This window comes from Cyprinus carpio, chromosome A17 (assembly GCF_018340385.1).
Source record: "Cyprinus carpio isolate SPL01 chromosome A17, ASM1834038v1, whole genome shotgun sequence".
In the NCBI taxonomy this organism is placed as follows: domain Eukaryota; kingdom Metazoa; phylum Chordata; class Actinopteri; order Cypriniformes; family Cyprinidae; genus Cyprinus; species Cyprinus carpio.
In genome coordinates, this window is record NC_056588.1 from 2,040,644 (window position 1) to 2,066,876 (window position 26,233).

Below are 26,233 nucleotides of genomic sequence, written 5' to 3' on the forward strand. Positions count from 1 at the left end.
TCTGATACTAACCCATGGTTTTTCTATTTCAAACACTGAAATCAGTAGTGAATCTTTTTCTGATCACAGACCAGTCCTCTGTACTGTTCCTCTTATGGGCCGAATCCTCTGAAGTCCATCGCTGGCACGTTTGACTCGCTCTATTACTCAGCATTCTAGTGAAGAATTCTGTGATGTATGCAACTCTCTGGAGTCAGAATCTACTCTGCTTAGTCTGGACGCTGATGCACATCTTAATCTTTTTTAATTCTACTTGTGCTGACATCATGAATTCTATTGCCCCCTTGAAGTATAAAAATCATAAGCCTGTACATGTGCCTTGTCACACTGAATCTACACATACTCTGAGACGGACTTGCAGACAGGCTGAACGCAAATGGAAGAAGGACAGATTGCAGGTTTCTTATGATATTTTGAAAAACTCCTATAACATGTTTCAGAAAGCTGCTAAGGATGCAAAATGTAAATATTTGTCTGAACTTATAACAAATAATTGTAACAAACCTCAAGTTATGTTTTCTACTATTAACTCTGTCTTAAATCCCTCTGTGCATTCTATTCTTGAGCCTTCTACATTTCTTTGCGATAATTTTGTTGAGAAGATAACTACATTAAGATTCCAGCTGTTTAATTCAATATACAGTACATTTTGCATGATGTTCCATTATGTTCTTCTACCTGGTCTGAGTTTGAGCCTATTGATTTGATTTCATGTAATGAAATTGTTGGTCACCTAAAACTAACTATCTGCACTCAAGATATAATTCCACCTCTTTTCCTTAGACAAATCATGGACACAGTTGGTTCTGGTCTGTTCTTGGTTATTAAAAAATGTTTGTCTACTGGTTCCTTCCCTAACAGTCTTAAATGTGCTGTTCTTCTTTTTCCAATTTTCGTCCTATTTCTAATCTACCCTTTCTTTCAAAGATCCTTGAGAAAGTTGTATTGACTCAATTGCAATCTTATTTGACTGTTAATTCTGTTCATGAGATGTTTCAATCTGGCTTTAAAGCTTTACACAGTACTGAATCCGCCCTTTTAAGAGTCTCAAGTGATATCTTTACAGAAACTGATTCTGGGAAATCTATGGCTGTAGTCTTATTAGATCTGAGTGCTGCTTTTGATTTGGTTGACCATGAGGTCCTGTTGACATGTTTGGAGACATCTGTGGGCCTGCATGGCACAGTCTTACAGTTGTTCCATTCTTACCTGACCAACAGATTTTTTAGTGTTTGTATTTGTCATCAGTCCTCCTCTAGTATACCTCTTAATTGTGGAATGCCACAGGGATCAATCCTTGGGCCGGTATTGTTCACCTTGTATATGCTACATCTGGCTTCCATTTTTAACAAATATAAAGTGTCCTTTCATCTATATGCTGATGATACTCAGATCTATTTTCCTTCAAAGCACAATGATAAAAATGGCTTATAACAGCTTTTGGCCTGACTAGAAGAATTTTAGCTTTGGCTCTCAAGTAATTTTCTACATTAAAACGAAAATAAAACCGAAATAATTTTATTTGGGCATAAGGAAAATTGTATGTTAGATGTTGATTGTAGTTCTCTGCCCCCATATGAAATTCAGTGTGCTAGAAATCTGGGCGTTCTGTTTGATCATAACTTAAAATTTGACAAACAGATCAGTACTGTTGTAAAATCATGTTTTTATCATCTCCGTCAACTCTCTAAAGTAAAAACCTTCTTATCAAAGAGTAATTTCCAAACGGTGATCCATGCTTTTGTAATAACTCGCTTAGATTATTGTAATTCTCTTCGTCTACAGCTAGTACAAAATGCAGCTGGCTAGACTTCTTTCTGGCACCCGCAAGTATGAGTCAGTAACTCCTATTTTATTGGCATTGCACTGGTTACCCATCAAATATAGAATTGATTTTAAAATTCTTCTATTTGTGGATAAAGTCCTTAACAATTTGGCCCCTCAGTACCTGACAGACCTGCTCCGTCCTTACACCCTTTATGGAAGGAATAGACTGTTTTAGTGTATATATTTATGTCATTAATGTTACTGGTGAAAGTTATCTTCATAGAACATTTATTTTAATATTTCTCCAATATATCTTATAAGTAAAATGTTTTATATTCATGTTCCGTGAGTTTCTAGAATACTGCCTCTACAATGAGTCTCTATGAGAAGAAAGAGAAGGAGGATCTCCAGAACCCAGCAGTGTGTCTATGAAGAGTGATGAGTCCATGATGAACCACCCTTATAACAGTGATGGAGCAGTGACCTCTGACCTTGAGTGAGTATAAACATGTTATCACTACTGTTTTGAAATGTTTAAATAGACTTTTTCAAAATATTTTCAGAAAGCTGAGGAATGCTATGCCAGGGTATCTTATAGTATGTTTTAAAAAATAGGGATCATAAAAATTAGATTTTTATTTAATGCTTATTGCTATTTCACCAGTGTCAGTGCTTAAATCACTGATAGAATCAAGCTGAACTTTAAGTGATTGACAACTAGTGCTTATAAAGGGAGTGTGCTTTGCTCAGTTTTTGTGTTTAAATAACAGGCATTTTCAATGCTAATAAGAGGAAACGTGTGAAGACATTTGATTATTTACAGACATGTAAAAAGCAAAAGCAAACCTTTTCCTGACAAAGAATCTGACTTTTGGCTGTATCAGTCCTTAAATTTAAAGACAATTACTGATCACAGATTAAGCATTAGAATTAATGTGTGTACGTGTTGGGTCTATATTTTTCCATAGGCCAGTTCACAATGCACTGACAGATGCAGACAAAGTTCATCAGGTTTTGTTGGATCAGTGTGTTACCCAGTCAGTGTTCCTTTTTTTTTTAAAGAAATATTGGAATGTTCTAATTTTTCAGTGTGTTACCCAGTCAGTGTTCCTTTTTTTTTAAAGAAATATTGGAATGTTCTAATTTTTCCAGAAGAAAAACCACCTTGTACATTGCATTTGTTAAAAAAAAAAACAAAAAAAAAACAAACAGATTGGTCTGACTTTGTGCAATTTTGCTACATAAAACTACATAAAAGCAGAAGACTTGAATAAGAAAGCAAATTTGTTCTCTGACAGTAGGTGGCACTTATGGAACAGCAGTGATAAAGTAAGTTTCCTTGCATTACAGTGAGGCAAGATGAAAAGAAAATATCATCTAAACTCATATAAACCCCTGCAACCAAACGTATCGGCATTAGTTTAACATCTCAACCGTCTTCACATAGTTTATTTGATTTTCAACCGGCTCGGGTTGCATCATTACATACCTATTGGGTGACACTTGTTTTTCGCCAACTGAATGTATGAGAAGTGACATACTGTAAAAGGCACTTCACACTGCACCAAAAGACACAGACAAACAGCAACGATTATGTTCAGTGTATTCCTGACTGAAGAGATGAGTCTTCTGTCTCAACTAAGAGAGTCCTGAACATTGATAGCTGGATCATTTAATGTAATATGGCTTTATTAAGTAGTGGTTAAAATTTTAAAAGTCTGTCACCACACAGGAAAGGACCGCGTAATTAGATAAGAATTCATCAGGGATCAGAAAATAAAGATTATTTTTCTAGTCTTTCTCTTTTTGATTATTCCTCCTCTATTCCTTCTTGGTTTTCCACAGCTCTGACTATAAAATGAGTCTCTGTGAAAAGAGAGAGGATGAGGAGGAAGATGTTCACACACATAAAGCAGAATCTCCAGAACCCAGCTGTGTGTCTATAAAGAGTGACAGATCGATGAGAAAACCCCCTCATCTCAGTGATGGAGCAGTTACCTCTGACCCTGAGTGAGTACCAACATGATAAACAAGAATGCTGACCAGCGGGAACATGTCCTGCTTATGTAAACTGAATTATGTTCATCCATATTATCTCTCCCTGAGACATCTGCAGTGCATCATTCAACTACAGCATGTAGGAAACTTTATTAGTCGTAGTCTCAGAATTACTTAAATTATGAGATTCTGACTTGGAAAAAACATTCACATCCACTTAGAACCTGTAAATAATGATATTACAGTAAGTGCATAATTATAATATAGTGTTTTGAATTGTTTTGGGAAGAGCACATTCACAAAAGGACTAACATTCTGATTGGTCTGTAGCTTTTAAGTAAGTTTACTTGTACATTTATTTATTTATTTATTATTTATTTGTTATTTTGTGCAGATTCAAATTGTTATATTACTGTATATAATGTGTATATAATTGTGTATATAATTTGTATATATAATATACATAACATGTGTATATAACACGTGTATATAATTTCATATGTATAGAATATGTTTGAGTGAGTTAATGAATTTTCAAGTCAATGCAATTTTACCCTATAAAATATTTTAGAATAGGACATAACTAGGAAAAAGTATATTAATTACAAAAATGTTCATGATTTTTTTTTTTAAGATTTTCATAATTTTCTTCAGACTTTCTCATATATCCAAGTTTTACAAGATTGTAGTATCCATGATTCAGAAATAAAAACAATGATTCTTAAAGGTAATAAAATAAAAAATATGATGTCACTTTACAGCTTTATTTTGACCTGTTTTAGCTTATTTTAAAGCTTGTTTTGTTTTATTTGAAAAGTTTTAAGCCATCTTGTGGAGCCCTCAAAATGTCCTGAAGTAGGCCCCGTCCCCATTTAAGAAACACTGTCGATTTTTATTTATTTTTTTAAAAAACATTGTTAGTGCATTGTTAAAATCTTAAGTGTTTTTCTCTTTATATTTTTGTCAACAGCATATAAATTGAAATCAATACTTGCTACACATCTCAAATATAAATATTTAGTTCAAATTCAAATGTTGAATTTACAGTTTAATTTGACAGCTCAGCTCAGAGTTTGTTGTGCTGCAATATTTAGGTAAATGATTTTCTCTGTATTAATGCTTTTCTCTCTTTTTTTTTCATTTCTGTAGAGTAGAGAGATATTGTATGATCGGATCAGTGATGTTGGACGTGAATGACTTCTATTGTCTAACCCTCCCGGGGGGGCACAACACAGAAACGGCCTTGCAGAGAGTCAAAGACCAACACAAAACCAGCATGAAGAAAAAGTATGAGAGCTTATTTGACGGAATCATACGACAAAGTAATCGAACCCTCCTGAACAGGATCTACACACAGCTCTACATCATAGAGAGAGAGAGTGAAGGAGTGAATAAAGAACATGAGGTTTTACAGATGGAGAAAACAGCCAGAACACAAGACACTCCAATCTACTGCAATGACATCTTTAAACCTTTACATGAACCAAAATGTGAGGAGAAAGATAAAATCAAGACTGTTCTTACGAAAGGCATCGCTGGAATTGGAAAGACTGTCTCTGTGCAGAAGTTCATTCTGGACTGGGCAGAGGAAAAGGCCAATCAGGATGTAGATTTCATATTTGTGCTTCCATTTCGAGAGCTGAACTTGATTAAAGATCACCAGTACAGTCTTCACAGACTTCTGCTGGACTTTCATCCTAAACTTCAAGATCTGGACTCAAAGATTTATGAGGAGTGTAAAGTTGTGTTCATCTTTGATGGTCTGGATGAAAGCAGAATCACACTGATGTTTTCAGATGATGAGAAAGTTCTTGATGTGAATGAGTCTTCATCAGTGGGTGTGTTGATGTCAAACCTCATCAGAGGGGAGCTGCTTCCCTCTGCTCTCATCTGGATCACCTCCAGACCAGCAGCAGCCAATCAGATCCCCTCAAAATACATCAACCGTGTGACAGAAATTCAGGGATTCGATGATTCTCAGAAGGAGGAATATTTTAGGAAGAGAATCAGTGATGAGCATCAAGCCAGCAGAATCATCTCACACATTAGAAGATCAAGAAGCCTCAACATCATGTGTCACATCCCCGTCTTCTGCTGGATCTCATCCACTGTGCTTCAGAAGCTCCTGAAACAAGATGAGAGTGCAGAAATCCCTCAAACTCTGACTGAAATGTACATCCACTTCCTGCTGACTCAGATCAACATGAGGAATCAGAAGTATGATGAGAGAGATCCAGAGAAACTACTGCAGTCCAACAGAGATGCGATTATGAAACTTGCTGAACTGGCTTTCAAACAGCTGATGAAGGGCAATGTGATGTTCTATGAGGAGGACCTGATTGAGAGCGGCATAGACGTCACCGACGCCTCAGTGCATTCTGGGATTTGCACTGAGATCTTTAAAGAAGAATCTGTGATTCTTCAGAGGAAAGTCTACTGCTTCATTCATCTGAGCTTTCAGGAGTTTCTAGCAGCACTCTTTGTGTTTTACTGCCATGTAGTCGAGAATGAAGAATCAATGAAGTTTTTTCTGAATGAAGAATATCAATTGTACAGTCAGAAGAACTCTCTGTATAAGCTACTAAAAGCAGCGGTTGAAAAATCCTTACAGAGTAAAAATGGACACCTGGATCTTTTCCTGCGGTTCCTGCTGGGCCTCTCAGTGGAGTCCAATCAGAGACTCTTACGGGATCTACTGACACACACAGTGAAGAGCTCAGAGACCATCAAGAGAATCACACAGTACATTAAAGACACAATCAGCAGTGATGATGTTTTTGATTATATGAGACAGGAACAGCTCACATTTGAGAGGTGCATCAATCTGTTTCTCTGTCTCCTGGAAATGAAGGATCAGACTCTGTACAGAGAGATTCAGGAGTTTGTGAAATCAGAGAATCACTTAGAAAATGTTCTCTTACCATCTCACTACTCAACAATCGCATACATTATTCAGATATCAGAAGAAATTGTTGATGAATTTGATCCGAGGAAATACAAGGCAGGAGAGTGTGGTATAAAGAGACTAATACCAGCTGTGGTGAACTGCAGAAAAGCTCTGTGAGTATGAATTTATGTGACTTGTAGATAAAACTGAATGTGTCTTTTTTGAGAAATTGTAACGTAATTCCTCCATCAAATCATCACAGTTTTTATTACATGACTAGTTTAAAGCGAAAACAGAATCTGCTTGAACACAAAAAAGCTTTTTTTTCAGAATTGCTTAGTGACTCATACCAGACAACTTGTTAGACTCAGTGGGAAATGACTTGCTGACAACACAACTTATTGCTCATTGGTTTATTAGCAACAAAGCAAAATGGGCTTGAATCCTTGATATCCACCTTTGATCTCGCGGGGTTTTTTTTTTTTAGTTTTTTGGGGGGGGGGGATTTGGGGGTTTGGGGGGGGGGGGGGGGGGGGGCTGATATGCCATGAAGATATTTTAGACTGAAATGATCAGTGGCATTATTAAAAATAATTTTCAGACACTCTGTCCTATTGTTATGCAGAGACACATGTGACTTCATAGTCTGGAACAGCACAATGTTCAGACTTTAACACATCTGACACATCTTTTGGTGTTTAGTAAACAGTATCTGTCCTACTTCCTTCTTATTACTCATCCACTGTGATGGACACTTCATGTTTTTGTACACTAAATAGGTGTGGCTTGTGCTAATGTATTCATCCTTACATAATAAAACCAATGATGTCAGATCAAGCTGTTTTTAGAGCCTTAATAATGTTGAAGTTTGAGTATAAGTTATAGTATGCTGTTTACTGTATGTAGTATAGTCCCTATTTATTAAAAAATCAAGACAGTTGATTTCTCATATGACCACTTCAACATAAAATGATAGACCAATAACAAATCATGTAATCAAGCAGGGATGAAAAACAGCAACAACCTGATAAAGAAAATTTACGAAATCCAGAACACAAGAATAGTGTCAGTGCAGCAAAAGACAGAGACAATGTTAAACTGTAAAGATGAATGGTCAGGACTTGAATGGTAAAGTACTTCATTGTGTTATGTACAAAAACAATAACTGTCACTTTTCTATTCTTAATCAGGAAATTAAATGAAAACTGACTTACAATCCGTTCAAATGTTTAAATTGATCTGATATTATTATAAAACCCAAGATCAGTTATAGTCCATTATTTGACACTGTTTGCTGAAATCACGTCACAGAAACCTTTATATTTAAAGCAACTGATTCTACACAACAGTACAATAAATGTATCAATGAAATAAGAGATCAGCAAATATAATAGTAGTTATGTGATCAATACTGTATGTGATTAATCCCATGCAGAACACAGAAAACCTAATCTAATCTTTATCAAACCATATTTCATCCTGTTTTATAGACTTGCTGACTGTTATCTCACTGCTCGGTGCTGTGAATGTTTGTCTTCGTCTCTACAATCATCAAAATCACTGAGAGAGCTGGACCTGAGTCACAATAACCTGCAGGATTCAGGAGTGAAACTGCTCTCTGATGGATTGAAGAGTTCACACTGTCAACTCAACATACTGAGGTAGGAAAACAGATAAAAGGTTCACTTGATTATGAAATTAAACATGCCCTCTGCCCTGGTCCTGGTCTTCTGGGTGTTTGTAATATTTCAGAAGACCCCAGCATGACTTTGGGTTTGTATTTGCTCCAGCCTGTTGTTATAAAGAACATTTTTAATTTCTTGAAACATATTTTTTTTCACTAATTAAAATATCTAAGTACTGAGGACCTTTCTACTATATTGTATGTGTTCTACATTTATTGCCTGCTATATGTCAGATTTCGTCACGGGTAGAATTATGCATTAATGCCATTCAGTATTTATATTTTATCAGTATGTGTGTTTTTAGGGAATTGAACCTTTGACTGCAGCACTGTTAGTGCCAGCAGAGTCACAGGTCCTATTTAGGTCCTTTTTTTCCATTCAATATTCACAGTTCACCTGCTGATGAATAATAGAATATTTGTTATGTGATCAATATATGGTTGCAGAAAAGGTTATTTGAACTCTCCATCTTCTTTTATCAAATATATTTCATCCTGTGTTATAGACTTCCTGACTGTAATCTCACTGATCAGTGCTGTGAAAGTTTGTCTTCATCTCTGCAATCATCAAGCTCCTCACTGAGAGAGCTGGACCTGAGTCGCAACAACCTGCGGGATTCAGGTGTGGAGGTTCTGTCTGATGGACTGAAGAGTTCACACTGTCAGCTCAACATACTGAGGTTTGTAGGAAATGTTTATTCTGGAAGTGAACTTATCCTTTAAAGTGATTGTTCACCCCAAAATTTCCATACAATAGGCTAACAGTCAGTGTAGTTCAAAAGTTTCAAGCTCCAAAAAGGTAGTGGAAAATGCCAGTGGTTTAATCCAATTCTTCTAAATGGGAACTATCACTTTGTAGGATGAACATAGCCAAATTTAAGTGGTTATTCACTCTTAAATCAAAACATTTTAAAGGGGTCATGACATAAGGTATCAAATTATCTTTGATCTTGTGACATATAGAAGGAGATTTTACTACAAAAAAACTCAAAAATACATCCTCAATGTACATAGAGATTTTGTTGAAACCAGGCTGCAAAAATGAAAGAAAATTTTTCTGCTTCCTCAACAACAAAGTAATTACTTTTTTTTTTTTTTTTTTTGTAATCTAATTAGTAGTGGTGAGTGAGGTGACAAGGAGAGAAATTAAATGACATTAGCCAATCATTTGGGCATTTACTGACCAGTCTTAAAAAAGCATAGCTCCAAACAGCACATTTATGATGGAATGGCATAACGAAGGTGAAAAATAATCATGCTTATCATATTAAAATGATAAAAATAGATATGTCATGACCTTTTAATTGTTGTTCAGTGTACAAGTGCCTCAGATTGATTTGCTTTTCCATTGCATCATTTTTAGCATCTTGTACCATGTGCTTTCCTGTCAGGTTAAAAATAATTTACATTCCCTTTTCACATATTTTGACAGTCCTGCCAGCCACTCTGGACTAATTAAATATCAGGTTAAAAATAATTTACATTCCCTTTTCACATGTCTTTGTTTAGACTGTCCAGCTGTAGTCTTACTGGTCAGTGCTGTGAAAGTTTGTCTTCATCTCTACAATCACCAAACTCACTGAGAGAGCTGGACCTGAGTGATAATGACCTGCAGGATTCAGGAGTGAAGCTGCTCTCTTATTGGCTGAAGAGTTCACACTGTCAACTCAACATACTGAGGTAAGAAAAACATATAAGGCCCATGTGGTTATGAAATGAAAGATGCCCTCTGCTCTGCTCTGATCGTGTGTCTGAATACTTTGGGTTCATATTTGCTCTGAATTGTTGTTGTTAAGATCTTTTGTTTATTTTTTTTTATTTTTTTCTCTGAAAATATTGAAGTTGTGAGGAGTGGAGATAAACAGAAATTGTTACTAACAGGGGTGTAACAGATTGTAGTTGAATTTTTACTTTTTCTTAATGATGTGGACACTTTTTTCATTCATTATTGTTTAAAGGACGAAGGTATCGTCATGCCTCATATTGCACTTTAACAACTGAGTTTTGAATATTTTAAGATTTTATTTAAACACTGGATATTTTGAATATTGTTTTTGTTAAAAAAAAAAGTCCCATAATGTAAGTGGTCTTTAAGTAATAAAAGGAAAGCAATTTTATGCTTTAGTTTTTGTTTTAATTTTTGGTGATAGGGACAATGATCCAATCTGTGACTACAAAAAACAAACAACAAAAAAAACTATAATATGATCTGAACCTCTGAGATCAATTACTGAGAGCAATTATTTTCCATCAACACCGTGACATTGATTAAAACACTGAACTCAGAGTTGCTCCAGCTGAACTGAACCTGTAATGAGTGATTTGTGGAGAAAAAGTGAATCAGTGGATCATTTGATAAAAAGCAGAGTTACTGTGTGAATCATTTTAAGATGATCTCTGGTCCCAGATGATGTGATATTGAGTGTTTGTGTGTATTTGTAGATTATCTGGCTGTATGGTGACAGAGGAAGGCTGTTGTTTTCTGGCTTCAGCTCTGAATTCAAACCCCTCATGGTTGAGAGAGCTGGATCTGAGCTACAATCACCCAGGACAATCATTAGTCAAGCTGCTCTCTGATCCAAACTACAGACTGGACAAACTCAAGTATGTTCAACACTAACAATCATCCTGTCATGTGTGTGCTATAAAGTCATTGAGATTTGTTTGTGTACTTCGTCCACCAATGCAGCACATATATACACTTAAGATGATCTTGATTCAGCTCAACAGCTGCTTGTGACCAATAACAGCACCACCTGAGAGACAAAACAGATCTTCTAGCATTGACAAAGAGTAAAATTACAGAGCTTAAAGGGATACTCCACCCCAAAATGAAAATTTCGTCATTAGTCACTTACCTCCATGTCGTTCCAAAACCGTAATAGCTCAGTTCATCTTCGGAACACAATTTAAGATATTTGGATGAAAACCTGGAGGCCTGTGACTGTCCCATAGACTGCCAAGTAAATAACAGTGTCAAGGTCTATAAAAGGTATGAAAGTCGTCGTCAAAATACTCCATCTGCCATGAGACGTGCAATACGGGTTATATGAAGTGACAGGAACACTTTTTGTAAGCGAAGAAAACAAAAATAACAACTTTTTTCAACAATTCCTTTGTCAGTGGTCTCCTCTGTGTCCCTGTATGTTGTTTATGCTCTTCTGTGTCATCCGCGCCACAAAGATGCACTGTTTCTACATGTATTTAGCTTTGATTTGAAATAAAACAGTGCATTCTTGTGGTGCGATGACACAGAAGAGCATACACAACATACAGGGATATGGAGAGAGATACAGAGTTATATGAATCACTTCATATAACCCAGATTGCACGTCTGATGGCAGATGGAGTATTCTGACAATGAATTTCATACATTTTATGGACCTTGACACTGTTATTTATTTGGCAGTCTATGGAACAGTCTCAAGCCTCCAAGTTTTCATCCAAAATATTGTAAATTGTGTTCCGAAGATGAACTGAGCTTTTATGGGTTTGGAACGACATGGGGGTAAGTAAGTGATTAATGACAAAATGTTCATTTTGGGGTGGAGTATCCCTTTTTAATGTGTCTCCATGTTTATCTTCAACCACTAGATAAGAAAATTTTTCAAGACACTTTCAAAATTTCTGAACAGCCACCTATGGTCTCTAATTAGGCTGCTTATTTAAAAAAAATATTCTGGATCTCTGCAGAAGAAATCATGAGATAAAGTGAACTTTAAATTTAATTTGTGTGTTTTGTTTTGATTTCGGGAGAGCAGTTTAAAACCTGTTAACCAGCACCTAGACGCGGGCGCACTGAACTCTCTTTGTTTGCACATGTCAATGTTTACGAATAGATTAAGTGAAACGGGACAAAATTAATCTTGACAAACTATATCTCATTATAAAGATCTAAGCCTCAAGCATCGACAACAGATTGCTGTTTTTCAATGGAAAGCTTATAAAGAATGTATTTGCTAAATTTGTGTAAGCAGTACACATCAAAACATGAAAAATCAAAACGCAGTACATACCAGATTCGTTGTAATAATGAGTCATAAACACATCCACAGCTGTAAATCCCACTTTAGTTAGAATGGTAATGGTCCACTGAACGACATCCCATAGAGCATGTTTAGTCTAACGAAGCAATAACATTGTAATATGGATGATAATTCCTTTGTTTACGTTTCAGTTCTTCAGGAACAGTATTGTTTGTGTATCTGCATGATTACCATCTGTTTGAGCGCAAATCAGCATGCTGTTACTGTGTAGTCACAGCTATCAGTGTGAATGCCGTCTATGTGAATAGAATATGATTATTGACTATATGGCGCATTTGTATGATTACCATCTCTATAACTGGCCATCAGCACATCAACATGTGATAATTGACTATATGACCAGAATTCATTGTAAATGCTGCATTTCTAGCAATCTCAGGATGTTCTGTAATTGGCATACTTAGTTAAATCTTTTTTATTTTTCTTATTTATTTTTATTACTCAAATTATTCTTATTGTATTTTTATAGTGCTCAAATAAATCAATTATATGATGTCTAAGATTCTTTCTATTGTTTTATAATTGAAAAACTATGCAGTGGTATTTTTAATGACTAAAATAGTTTGTAGAACCCTTCAATACAGTTGGTAAATATTTTTTATATTTGGGGGTGGGGGGGACTAGACATAGTATCAGAAAAATGGTTGCAGGAATCTCATTTTTCATGGTATCTTCCTCAGATTTGAAATAGAAACTCATGAGACATTTGACTTTCAACCCATTACTTTTCTAGATTGCTCCAGGACTGATTTCATGTTTTTTTTTATATATCAAATAAAAAAATAAAAAAATCAGTGTGGTACATTTTTTTTTCAAGGCACTTCAGTGTCTATAATTTTTTATCTTTTTGAGCATTATCATCTCTGGATGATGAAAAGTAAAGCCCAAAGGGTCTTCTTTCCAAATACACCAAAATTATGTGTGTAACACACTGAAGTAAGGAACTGTTGCAATTTTAAGTTAGGTAGGGCACTTTCAGCTGTAAATCCCATAACAGGTTAACAGCTGGTTAACAGGTTAAGTGTGTGCTGATTTACGTTTGTGACATATTTTGTTTTAGTGTGGATCATGGAGGAGAGATCAGGATTGCAAAAGGACTACGGAAATGTAGGTCATGCACATACATTTTTTTTTTTTTTAACAATATTATATTGTTATATACACCCCAACCCTACACCTACTGTACCCCTAAAACTGAACCCTGACAGAAACATTTTGGATCATTAGGCTTTAATTAAATCATTCTTTAGTCATGTTATTAAATCCTTTGAAAAAAGTGGACTGTTACAATTTCTTTTCTTGTGTTCAGATGCATGTGTTCTCACACTTGATTTAAACACAGCAAACACTCTCCTTGCTCTTTCTGAGAGGAACAGAAAAGTGACATGTGTGAGAGAGAAGCAGCCGTATCCTGATCATCCAGAGAGATTTGATGACTGTCTTCAGGTTCTGTGTAGAGAGAGTCTGACTGAACGCTGTTACTGGGAGGCTGAATGGAGTGGCGGGGGGGTTTATATGTCAGTGATATATAAAGAAATCAGCAAGAAAGGAAATGGCTTTTTTAGGTTTATACGCAATGAAAAGTCCTGGAGTCTGAACTGTACTGGTGAAGTATTCATTGTGCATCACAGTAACTGTGACAGAAACACATTTGTCTCTTCATCATCTAAGAGAGTAGGAGTTTATCTGGACTGGGCAGCTGGCACTCTGTCCTTTTACAGCGTCTCTGACACACACACACTCACACACTTACACACATTCAACAGCACATTCACTGAACCCCTCTATGCTGGATTTGGGTTTTTTTATTCTGGTAGTAGTTCCGTGTCCCTGTGTGAGATTAAACATCCTCCTGTGAGAAACAACTGAGACAAAGTTGAGTGAAAGAAACTCACTCATATTATCTCTCTTTAACTCACACAGATGTAAACTATTGCGCTCTTCTATTCTTAATTTCATTAGACTTCAGTCTAAACTTTTGTCTATCACCTTTTTTTTTATTTTGCAGAGAAGTACTCAAAATTCTTAATTCCATGTCAGAGTTATTTCACAACTTCACACCTTTGACAGACATAAATCTATTTTCATGTTTCACAACCCTTATCTTTCTTTCATTTCTTTTTGAGATTTGTTTTTTTTTTTTATTGTTGTGTTTTATTTTTTAGTGTTTTTTGATAAAAGAGGGACACGGCTGTAACCTAAAAGTATTTTTTTTAAACGGACCCTGTTCTGTGAAGACAATAATAGTATTACTTTAAAACTATTTGCACTAATACCTGTGTATGTTGCTGTTTTAAAAACGATAACTTTTAACTTGCTCTGTATCATGTTTAAAAACCTGTAATTGGATGTTTTTTGGTATTTCAAGTTTAAATGAATGTGTGAATCCAGTACAGTATGTTTCTCTCACCACCAGAGGTCTCTGTCACCCCTTATTGAAATTGACTCTAATATAAGACACAATATTCACTCCGTACCTGTTAATCGCTGTTTGTTTGTATTATTGCGAGTATTGTTATAATATTCTTATTGTTGCAGTTATAAGAACCAACATTTATGTTAAGCTATTCAATTTATAAATATATGAGTCTTTTGCAAATTCAAATAGGCCTATTTTTACCAATAAAAGCTATATGTTTGAAAGCCTGTCTCTGTCCCCCGCTTGTTGAAATGGATTTAGTGCTTCATTGTGTCAACACTGCAGTCCTGAGCACCAGTATCTGTATCTATGTGTAACTTATTACTGCTGTAGTGGCATTTAAATCTTTGAAATGGGCCAGTCTTTCTCGTTCTCTTTCATGCACCGATTCGTTCACTGAAGCCTCTTCTGTTTAAAGTGCTCTAACAAAGTGAGTAAAACGGGGTTCAACTCTTTGTGTGTGTGTGTGTGTGTTTGTGTGTGTGTGTGCGCGCGCGCATAGTTCTTCTGCACATGCACATCATTACCAGCAGATGTCAGCCATGCATTGAATGTGAGTCTGAGAGGCTGCCTTGAATTTAATATCCAAAGTTAATGTGTAATGCGTCATTTAAACTGACTGAAGATTCAGAATGTGATGATATTCTGTCAAATGCATGAGATTAACATATTAACAAAAACTAATCATCACTTGCTGTAGTAAACAATTCATGAATGGTTGTTTCTCCTTTGCTTTGTTGTAGCCTATTGCTATCCTTTGAGTAAACATCAATTTTATTGTCTCAGTACTTGTAATGTAGTTTTTTAATACCATAGATTAATTTTATACATCTATTTTTCCCCAGTTTAAACTTTCACTTGAACTGGCTGAACTGGTTATTTGGACAATTCTGTGGTGTGATTGTAATATTGTAATAATCAAAATATTAATTAATTTTACATATTTTGTTTCCATTTTAATTTTAGTTAAAGTTTTAGTAATTTTGTTGTATTTCATCATTTTTATTATTATTAGTGTTTTTTTTGTAAACATGTTGATATTGTTACTATTATTTTTTTCCAGTTTTAATTTTAGTTATTTTATTATCAAGTTAAACTTAATGAAAAAGATACATTTTATATATATAATTGTTTATTTCATCAAGTTAAACTTAATGAAAAAGATACATTTTGTTTATTTAATTTTTTATTTTTTTTATTTTAGTAGTTTTTTTTTGGCTGGTTTTTATTTTTAATTGGTATTGTTTTTTTTATCTGTAATAACTTCAGAGTATCTTTTTGGCTACTTTTTAGTTTTACTGAGTATCAAAGATATTAGCATATTTTTTTTTATCTGTAATAACATTCCCTGAGGTAACAACAACAGAGTATCTTTTCCTTTTATTACTTTGTAGTTTTAGCTGAGTATCAAAAGGGTATTGAGCAACTTTTACAAAATGTAAATCTAACTTCACTATATAAACCATTTTGAAACAGTTTATCTCTGACCGTGTTCTTTTAGTACAGAGTCTGAAGCCAATACATATTAAGTGTTTTGTATTTGTATTTTTACCGAAGAGTGTTGCTCTCCGGCCACGTTGAGTTGTTGACGCTGAAAGCGGCAAACGCCGCATGCCTTTTTCACTTGTAAAACTCAGGGTGTATGGGTAATGTACTCTGCTCTAGGTGGGACGAATTAGGAAGCATGGCAATGAGCGTACCGGTACGCTAAAAGCACGTTCTGGGCGCACGGAGAGGTGGCGGTACGCTCAAGACCTATATTTGGAAGTGGCGGCGGTACTGAGTACCGGTGCGTACCGGCTTAAAGCACTGCTCCAAGCACCTTGCTTTTTCAGCAGCAGTTTATTTCTGCTACAAAAGAAGTGATATCGCAACTACAGGGCACTGAAAGTACTATATGTTGTGTGTTTTACCCTTGCTTATCCAAACTTGTCAACAAGGCTACATTACATGAATGTGAGTTCCTTAGCAACAGCGATGAGGCCGAAACCAGCTCACCCAGTGCAAGAATGCGTTGACTTTTGAATTTTACTTAACATGATTTATTCTCCTGTATTCTTATCCTGTTATAATTGTAAACGTTTAATAAACAAATTAAGCAAATAAATAAATAAATAAACAAACAAAATACCTTTTTTTCTTGTTTTTCACTGGCATGTCTCTTTGACTAGTGCATCTTTGACCCTATATTCTATGAGGTTCCATTTGTGCCAAAAATAAGTTGAGTGCTTTGTACTATACATTTGTTTTTGTCTACAGTCATTGCCTACTTGTTCAGGTAAGTATATGTTGGCCTGTACGTTGTCTGTTGACGTTGTCTTAATCTGTCGTCCTGCCTGCTTTTTCTCTGTCATTAATTACTCTCTTCCTTATTGTCATTTTCTTCTGTCATCTTGTGTCGTGCTAACAGTTATCTTATTCTGTCGTCCTAAACTGTCATCTTATTCTGTTGTCCTAACACGTCAACATATACTGATTTACCTGAACAAGTAGGCAATGGTTGTAGACAAAGACAATTGTATAGTACAAAGCACAAAGCAGTCGACTTATTTTTGACACAAATGGAACCCCATAATATTCAGTATGAGTTAAATACCTCAGCTACTCTACGACTTTTGCTCAAGTTGTTTTGAATTTAGTGACTTGTAATGGAGCAATTTTCACTGTAAGGTATCAGTACTTTTACTATGGTTTTCAGGTACTCTTTAGTTTGCACCTCTGAAGAACTTTTGCTGTTGAAACTTGACGCACCTGCATCTTCTCTCTTTCTCGACAGGTGTCGCTGTGTGTTTCGTAATAATAGAGTTTAGGGGCGGAGCAGAAAGACTGTTTTACACACACACACACACACACCCCGCAGGCCGTCGGAGCGCGCTGACTCTCCAAACACACACTCACACGCTGAAGAGCCCAGCAGCATCATCATCCTCCTCCTCCTCATCTTCCCATCAGCGTGTGCACGAGCGCTCAGCATCATCACTGACCGAATGCCACACAATGAAACGAACGCGCGCAGCTTCATCTGAAGGTAAGACAGCTGGAGTTCAGAGCAGCATCAGACTGCCTTTACAAACCAGCGCTGCTGGTATTAATGCTGTGATTCTGCGCGTGTGCTTCACGAGGAGACACTAATGCAGCAGCAGCGGCGGCGTCTTTATTTCCTCTCGAGACACTAGAGATTGTGTAATACAGGTGCTCTGATCTGTAGCAGCACGTTTTGGCAGGACACTTCAATGTTAAGCGCTGCTTCTGTCCTCCTGAATTTGGGAAAAGAGTCACTGGAGACGCCAGTTTTCACTTTCTAAACAGTTACAGGTGTGCACCCATCGAAACTGCTTTGATAAATGTTGCAATTAATATTTTATTCCGAAATGCTGTTTCCATGTTGCTAGATAGTTAGTTGTTATTGCTGGTTAAATGACAGTTACTGCAGTCCGTTGAATATTGCAATATTAAGCTTATGTGGAAAGTAAATCCATCTATTAAACAGTTTAGTCGTGAGCAGGTGGTTTTGATGCATGTTTTTGTCACTCAGTTGATGGTTTTTGGTTAACTGAGATTGTAATATGTTTTGGTTAATACTAATTAAGGCGACATTAATATTTTGTTTTTAATCTTTACTCCAAGTTTTTTATTCACAAAGTACTTTATATGAGTAGGCAGATTGACAAATATTACAGACACAACGTGATATAGATGTCTGTATCTAACATTTTGTTTAATTTGTAATTAACCTTTCATTGCTTAATTTGCAGTCTCTTTGGATATAAAAAGTATCTGCTAAATGCATAAATGTAAAGCCATAAGTGCACAACACATACCATGATGTACAACAGTAGGTCAGAAATGAATAAAATACACAGCAAATTTAAATAAATGCATAATGCACAAATAAAAGATACAAAGGCAAGGAATATAATAAAATTACATCAAAGCAAACATATAGAATAATTTAAGTGTGTTTGATATCTGTGTTGGTTTGAGGACGATGGAGTCTCACTCTGTTTGGGATTTTGATATATTTGTGTAGACATAAAGTTGATTTAAACTGCTAATAAAATAATGGCAATGCTGAGTGAGTCAATATTAAACCTTTCTTCCTGGTATTACAGGCTGAATGTAGTCAGTAGATGGTTGACTTCTGCCCTGTGTGTTGCAGTATAATATACTTTTAATTAATTCATTAATTTGCCTAAAATGTTTCTTTGTACTTGTAAAAGTGTTTGATTGGCACTTTTAAATAATGAGTGACAGGTTGGGCTGTTTGGCATTGAATTATAGATGCATGTGATGGTTGTCAATCATTATTTAAATGTGTGTTCATTTAATGTAAAGAGTCATGATTGATGTTGATTTGAAGAAGATAGAGTCTCTCAGAGTTTCTCTCTGTTAAATCAATCCCTCACAAACAATCAAGACAATAGTAATTGTGTGTAGCAGTGCTGATCTGATTCATTATGCTGAAATCTGGTAATTGATGTGTTCAGGTGATAAGCTCTGATTTACCTGGTTAGGTAAAGTCTGTCAGGTGCTGTGATGAATTATTGATGCTGTAGACTCAGTTTAATTCAGCAGTGAGTGTTCAGATGCTGATTGACAGACACGCGACCTTCGTAGCCTTCAGGTCATGCAGGTCAATTTTTGTCTATTTCACTGTCAGAAAATGTCCAAAATCACTCAAACGAAAAGTCATCCTCAAGTATTTGCTGAGAAAATGTTTTTCAGACATTATACTTTGCTACTAATTGCCACTTCATGAAGTTAAAGCTTGTTCATTTAATGCTGTCAATCACTCCTAAAATTTAGAGGCAAAAGTTTAATTACACAGATGAGTTTGAAACGTTTGCGTAGCCTAATGTATTAAAGAGCAAATTTACATTCTAAACAAAGAGCTCACATATTTAGACATTTGTAAAATCGCACAGATGGTTAAATTTGCTGCCAGACCTTCAGCTCTGTGGCGACTAGACGGGCAGAAGAATGAGACGAATTAAACGAAGATCTGTCTTGGAAAGGACATTAATTGAGCGCTGTCTTCATGTTGACTCTGGTCTTTAGGCTTGAGTAAGTGCTGGAGATCTTCAGATCCAGCCCAGATTTCACAAAAATTACACAAATCACAAAAATATTAAATAAAGCCTGTGTTTAGGACCATTAAGTTTTTTTGTTGTTGTATCATGATGTTATTTTCATTGCAATTATTGACATTTTACCTCAGTTCTCACATACTCGTGTATATATATATATATATATATATATATATATATTATGACATACTCGTGACAATTATTGACATTTTACCTCAGTTCTCACATACTCGTGTATATATATATATAATAAACCTCTTCTCATTATAATGGAGAAGCAAATATATTTACTTTTGTTTATTTTTTGTTATAAAATAACTACATTATTGATAAAGTACATTTTGGTGGTATTTCTTGTAATTAATACTAAAACTTTTTCATTTTGTAATTCTAACTAATTTTCATTCATGTATTAACATGCATTTTTATTTGCATTAGAGTGATGAGAATTTGGAGGTAATTGTGGTGGAAATACCATTTTTAATTACTTTAAAAATTCATTTATTTTGTTGTTTTGATCTTATTCACTCATGGCTTCCTTCATGAAGGTTTCATGTGTTTTTATGCACTATTCTTGTTTTAATAACAGTTGAACGATTTCCTGTTCTGGAAATCATTTATGACTACAGATCTGGTTTATTGTCTTCGAGAGGTCGTTAAAAACTGGTTCATGCTGACTTGACATTGAAAACCATGTTAAGTGTCCCTGTGTCCTCTGAGCAGCGCTCTCTAAAATCACCTGATTAATGACTTATTTATCATGGCCGTTTCTCATTTCTTTAACAGGTGCCGTGTGATTTAGAGGAGAAAAGCACACCACTTTCCTGTATGATGTGCATCGATCAAAGACGCTGTGTGGTGAGTAGTAAAAACTTTTGTATCAGTGATTTAATGTTGAAGATTATTATGATTATGAATCAAACTGAGCAACTAGTTGAATTTATTTTCTGCGCAGATCTTGTCCACACAGTTTAAGTTGTATTTAACCTGGAACATTCCTCTAATATGTTCTGGATGTGATTCGTCACTGGTGGTTCTGTGCTCTTTATGAAGATGATGGATGGGGTTCTTTGAGGATGATGATGTGGCTGAGATCTCACGCTGGGATCCCTGCTGTGTGACGCTCTCAGAGGAGCCTGCTCCTTTGCCTCTTACATCCAGACAACTTAACTGACGCATATCAGGATGTATAGATGAAGATTAGAGGGAAAACCCAAGTTACTTGTGTGTGGAAAAGCGTGAGATCTGCAATGTCAGCAGCACATCGGATTCGGAAAATGAGTTTGTCATTAACAAATTAGGAATTCTAATACACTGTTAATGCATGTTTTCATAGTGTGAGTAATTTCATATTGTGGTAGTGGAGTCTATTTATGGAAATACAGTGATTCAGTAGTTTATGTATTAAATAACCACAGAGGACCCTAATTTGCATAATCCAGCGGATGATATGCTTTGCAAATAGGGAGTGTTTATTCTCATTGGGAAAAGGCTAATATGTGCATGTGATGACTTTTCTACAAAATGATATTAGGTTGCTTTTTGCATGTTTCAAAATGCGTTCAGTTCAATCTGGCAATGTTTTATTATGTTGGTTGTTGTACATATACTGGCTTTAAATGCTATTTTGCATTTGAATATCATGTACCAGCTACATTAAACCTAATCAATAGTGATAACAAAAGAAACATGGGATAAAAATGCACTTGCTGAAGCTTTTGTTTGGCTGCTTCTAAGTTTTTGGTCTCTTTTATCATGAAACGTGTTTTATTTCAGCGCTTTGCATTGCAGAAGCAATGTTACTGTACCAGGTGAGTTACTGAGCAAGTTTACTTAGTCAAAAAAGCCAAACATATGGAGTTGGTTATGTGATGCAAATATATTCATTTATAAATCATGCACTATGATAAAAGCATTTTGAGGTGAAAACGTAGTATTATGCTCGAAAATAAGCCATTATTAATCAATAATCTGCCACTGAAATCATAATTTGTGTAAAAAAGAATAAACGTTGTTGGTGTTTTAATGACACTAGAGTTAATTTCAGTGAATTGGATCGATAGGCATGAGTTTTGCAAAAATGTATAGGGTAACACTTTAGTATAGATAACAAATCTCACTATTAACTAGTTGCTTGTTAGAATTCCTGTTATTAAAATATTGGCTGTTTATTAGTACTTAAAAAGCACATATTTTGCATGACCATATTCTACATCACCTAATCCTACCCAATACCTACTAACTACCTCACTAACTATTAATAAGCAGCAAATTAGCAGTTAATTCTGGCAAAAGTTATAGTTAATGGTTTGTTGATAGCGAGAATTGGACCTTAAAATAAAGTCTGACCAAAATATAGGTGTATACCCATTTTTCCAATGAGCTTCTCTCAGTTGATATCAGAGCGTTTCTGAGATTTGAACCCAGGATCCTTGAGTTACCAGGCCAAGGTTATCAATCACTGTGCTAAAATCACTCCATTCATATGCTAATTATGATAATATCTCAAATTAAGTAGGTGTTAATGGTAAAATTATTTAATACTGAGATCCAGTTTCTATTTTGTCTTTTCTATTATGAGGGTTCTTACATCACCTATTTTTACTCAAATCTCAGCATTTCCTTCAGTCACCAGAGGTTTTGTTGAGAACTGGGTTTGACTATCTAATGTCTTTATCAGTATTCAGTGGCCGTTTCATGTTGTCTCAGTTTTTAAAGAGCTTGTACGTTGATTGAGGTTTAACAGAGTAAATCTCCTGTTTAACCTCCAGTAACCTCGTTCATCTCCTGAGATGGCCAGTATTTTTTGATATGCTAAAATCACACCTGCGTGCGAGCTGTTCTTTCACATTCACAAAATAGGAATCACCGTGAAGTGGATGTTTCTCTCAGATTAGACGGGACCAGTCCAGCTCCTGGAAATCTTTCCCGCTGAGTTTCAGGCCTCCAAAAAAATCCGGCTGTAATTTTCAAGCGAACCCGCGGAGCTTGATTATCTGGTTCTGCTGTTTCATTGGAATTGAAACTGAATTCTGAAAGAACATCATGCTGTCTCAAAGTCAATGCATAACCTAATTATTGTATTTACAATGTAAACGGTTCCACTTAGTAAAAGCGGTCATTTATATATTAGATAATACATTTTTATAGTCATAGAAGTTTTATTTTGTTTCCGAATTGGTAAAAATAAGCTATTTTACAAGGCAGCAAAAGGTTATGTGTGCATGTAACATAGTTGACCTGCTGAAAAATGGCTTAAACCAGTTTAAAGTGATTATCTAGTCTCCAAGACTGGCCAAACCGGTCTGTTATGATGGATTTTGCTTGGATTAGACCAGCTAAACATTATCTTTACCAGCATAAACCACCATACACTGGTTTATTATTATCAGATTCCCCCCAAGTAGTCATCTTGAGAACTCGGAGTGTTTTTTTTTTCTTTTCTCTCAGAAAACAAACTAAGTAAGGCCACGTTTTCTCAAAGAGTTTATACGTGGGTTTCCATCCATTCTAGGTCAGTATCTCAGATGCTCGTCTATTATAGTATATGTAATCAGTGTGAATAAAGGAACATAGTTTCACCCTGCTCACTTTAAGGAGCTGCCGGCTAAAGGTTAATTGCTTTTGCTAATGTTATTGAAGCACCCTTCTAGAACTGGGTCGTGTGAGCTCCTTACAAGATGGCCTTTGTGGAAGGAGTTTCTAACTTTATTCCTCAGAAGATTGAATAGAACGTACCTCGCTCAAGGTGCTGTTTCCTGTGGATTCACTCTTGTTAAAGGAGCAGTTCATGCAGAAATACAAAATTCTTTGAAAACAAAATGACACAAACTAAAAAGTAAAAAGATGCAAAAGTATCATAAACCTTTTATGTGAGAAAACAAAGATATAGTGCACAAACCTACTTTTATGATGCTTTTGCATCCCTGTTGAACTTCTTTAAAAATATTCCAAAGAAGAAAGAAAGTCCTGCAAGTGTAGAATGAATCCACCTATTCCCTTATTTCAAGCCAGACTTTGCACTATTTTGTTTCTAGCGTCTTGAACTCATTCAGAGTTTGCTGACAGCGTCTGGACTTTTGTGTGTGCGTGGCTGCAGCGTTGCGTTAAATAGGCCAGCTGTGAATGAAAATCGATGGTGGCGCTTGCGCTTTTGTTTACTCATCTGAAAACGAAGAACTTAAGTTTGCTTGCAGAGCCAATTTACTTACAGATCTTGTGCAGCATGCGGATTAATTTAATTTGTCTGAATATTTGACCACAACAGAGACCAGACCACTCGGACTGATGTTTAATAAGTCAAATAAACAAATGCAGTGATCCACTGATATTCATATTTTGATGAATCTTTATTTACTCTAAAAATGCATGATGTAATTGAGACGGAAACAAAATAAGTGACTTGAATAAACATGAACAAAAACATGACTCATATTTGCTAGTGAGTAAACTTCATTTGAAACCAAAGCTAGAATGGTTTGTTTGCTGTGAGTGATTGTGTGAATGTGTTTATTTGGAAGCAGTGTTACAGTATGTGATGGTGGAATGGATACGAATGCTGTCACCGTAGAGAATATTACAGGGAGATTTTGTTTTGTATTGTCTGTTATTTGAGTGTATACTTTTGAGCCTTTTTATGTGAAAGGTTAATCTAGGAGCCAATATTTGATTCAGTCATGTATCAGTTAAAGTCTGTTAGGTTATTGATGTTTAGTCTGATAAAAGGCTTTAGCTGCAATGATATTCTGACATTAATAAATGAACACCTATGATCAATAAATCCATTCTTTCCCTTTTTTCAAAGTATTGCCTTCAACCTGAATATTTTCTTCAAAATTGTTACATTTTCTGATTATGCAAAAATGCTAGATTAATTTTATGCAAAAAGTGGTTTAACTTTTGATGTTGCTTTCATAAAGCATGCACTGTAAAAATTTTAAAAGTTGCTGATAAAATGAAGATTATTAGAGAAGGTTTTACAAGAAAATGCTTGTTTGCATGTTTAATTCAATGTTACTTTCTGTATCTTTAATTATTTGTGAAATTTAGTAGCAATTTCTTGAGTGCTAAATCGTGTGATGTGCCTTAAATATCTGTATGTTTTACATTTCTTCACACTTTTGCTAATCATGTTCAGATTTTTGGTAGATTTTGCTCATTAGAGTTCTTGTATGTAAACAGAGGCGTATCTAAATTGAGTCTTCAGTGTCACACAGATTCTGCTGCTGTTGCATGTGTTTATTTCGCAAAGCACATCTGTGCTTATGGTCACCCATCTGGACGACTGCTTCACGTGTGCGAGTCATGCATATGCATGCGTGTCTGACAGATTCATTGTTCTGCGTGAGAATCCATGCAGACGCATCCATAACCTTCATGTTATGTTGCAAATAAAACTGCTATGAATATAGTTTTGGTTAAAGAGCACTGTTAGGACTTGCACAACATGAGTGAATTTTGATTTGAATGTTTCATGTCATATTTCACCTCTGCCAGGAAAAGATGTTTAATTAAGTGCAAGGTTTTTTTTTTTTTTTTTTCCAGAAAAGCATTTAATTTGTGCCAGTTGCATTGGTGAAAGGGTTACAGCGGTGAGCGTGAAGCGCCCCGGCAGTGAACTGGGCTCATAACCTGTCTGTGCGCTGCACTCTGTCTGACCTCTCTGTGAGTCGAGGCCGCTAATCATGCATGAAGCAACATGAATTCCTAATGAAATATTTAAAACGGTTTGGGAAATCGGCTCCGTGTTTAAGTGCTTGAAAGCGTTCTCACTCTGTCTCGCTGCTTTTGACGTTGTGGAATGAGAGATTGTTTTTAAAAGCAGTTGAGCCATGGTGTTTCCAGCTTTTTGGTTGGCGACCATCAAACTTAAAGCTGTATGTAAAGCAGGAATTCTAAAACATTTCTGATTATCTGAACCCTTTTGACTTAAAATATTTACTTTAAGTCCACCTGAGATTTTAAATCAAACCTTTGCATGCTTGTGGATCTATGATATCAGTCACCAATTTTCATACACACATTTCGTCAAAATGTTTTGATTTAAAAAAATATTAATTGTACATTTTTATGAGTTAATTCATTATTAGCTATTCACTAATTAAATTATTTAATGAATTATTAACCACTGAATCCCATTTTGAAAAAAAAAAGAAAAACCTGATTTAGACTAACCCTCATTTTTTAAGCAGATTAAAATGTTTTATGCAAGACATAAATTGCATTAACAGTCTAATTAAAGAGAATCAAGTAATGATAGTAATCCATAAAAAGTCAATTAAATGCATCAGAGTGGTTTGATTTCACTGAAGATATAAACTATTCTTAATAGTTTGTGATTATTAA

At 35.4% G+C, this 26,233-nt stretch overlaps 2 protein-coding genes across 5 annotated transcripts in view; both read left to right on the top strand.

Annotated features, from left to right (window-relative positions):
* Window positions 1-14,493, top strand: part of LOC109069291 (NACHT, LRR and PYD domains-containing protein 3-like) — a 30,089-nt gene extending 15,596 nt beyond the window's left edge. The window contains exons 2-11 of one of the 4 annotated variants that reach the window (XM_042773490.1): window positions 1,588-1,603; window positions 2,145-2,263; window positions 3,613-3,777; window positions 4,915-6,825; window positions 8,143-8,313; window positions 8,843-9,016; window positions 9,846-10,016; window positions 10,779-10,940; window positions 13,443-13,489; window positions 13,692-14,493. In XM_042773490.1, coding sequence (XP_042629424.1) covers window positions 2,196-2,263; window positions 3,613-3,777; window positions 4,915-6,825; window positions 8,143-8,313; window positions 8,843-9,016; window positions 9,846-10,016; window positions 10,779-10,940; window positions 13,443-13,489; window positions 13,692-14,251 — 3,429 coding nt within the window. In that variant the 5' untranslated portion in view covers window positions 1,588-1,603; window positions 2,145-2,195 and the 3' untranslated portion in view covers window positions 14,252-14,493. Of the gene's footprint in view, window positions 1-1,587; window positions 1,604-2,117; window positions 2,264-3,612; window positions 3,778-4,914; window positions 6,826-8,142; window positions 8,314-8,842; window positions 9,017-9,845; window positions 10,017-10,778; window positions 10,941-13,442; window positions 13,490-13,691 lie in introns of all 4 variants that reach the window. The other 3 variants (XM_042773489.1, XM_042773491.1, XM_042773488.1) reach the window with 3 other exon arrangements.
* A 3,116-nt stretch (window positions 14,494-17,609) lies between these two features.
* The window catches only part of LOC109081836 (kelch-like protein 29), an 83,761-nt gene continuing 75,137 nt past the window's right edge, over window positions 17,610-26,233 (top strand). The window contains exons 1-2 of the mRNA XM_042773494.1: window positions 17,610-17,829; window positions 20,675-20,746. The gene's annotated coding sequence lies outside the window, so the exon portion shown is untranslated. The remainder of the gene's footprint in view (window positions 17,830-20,674; window positions 20,747-26,233) is intronic.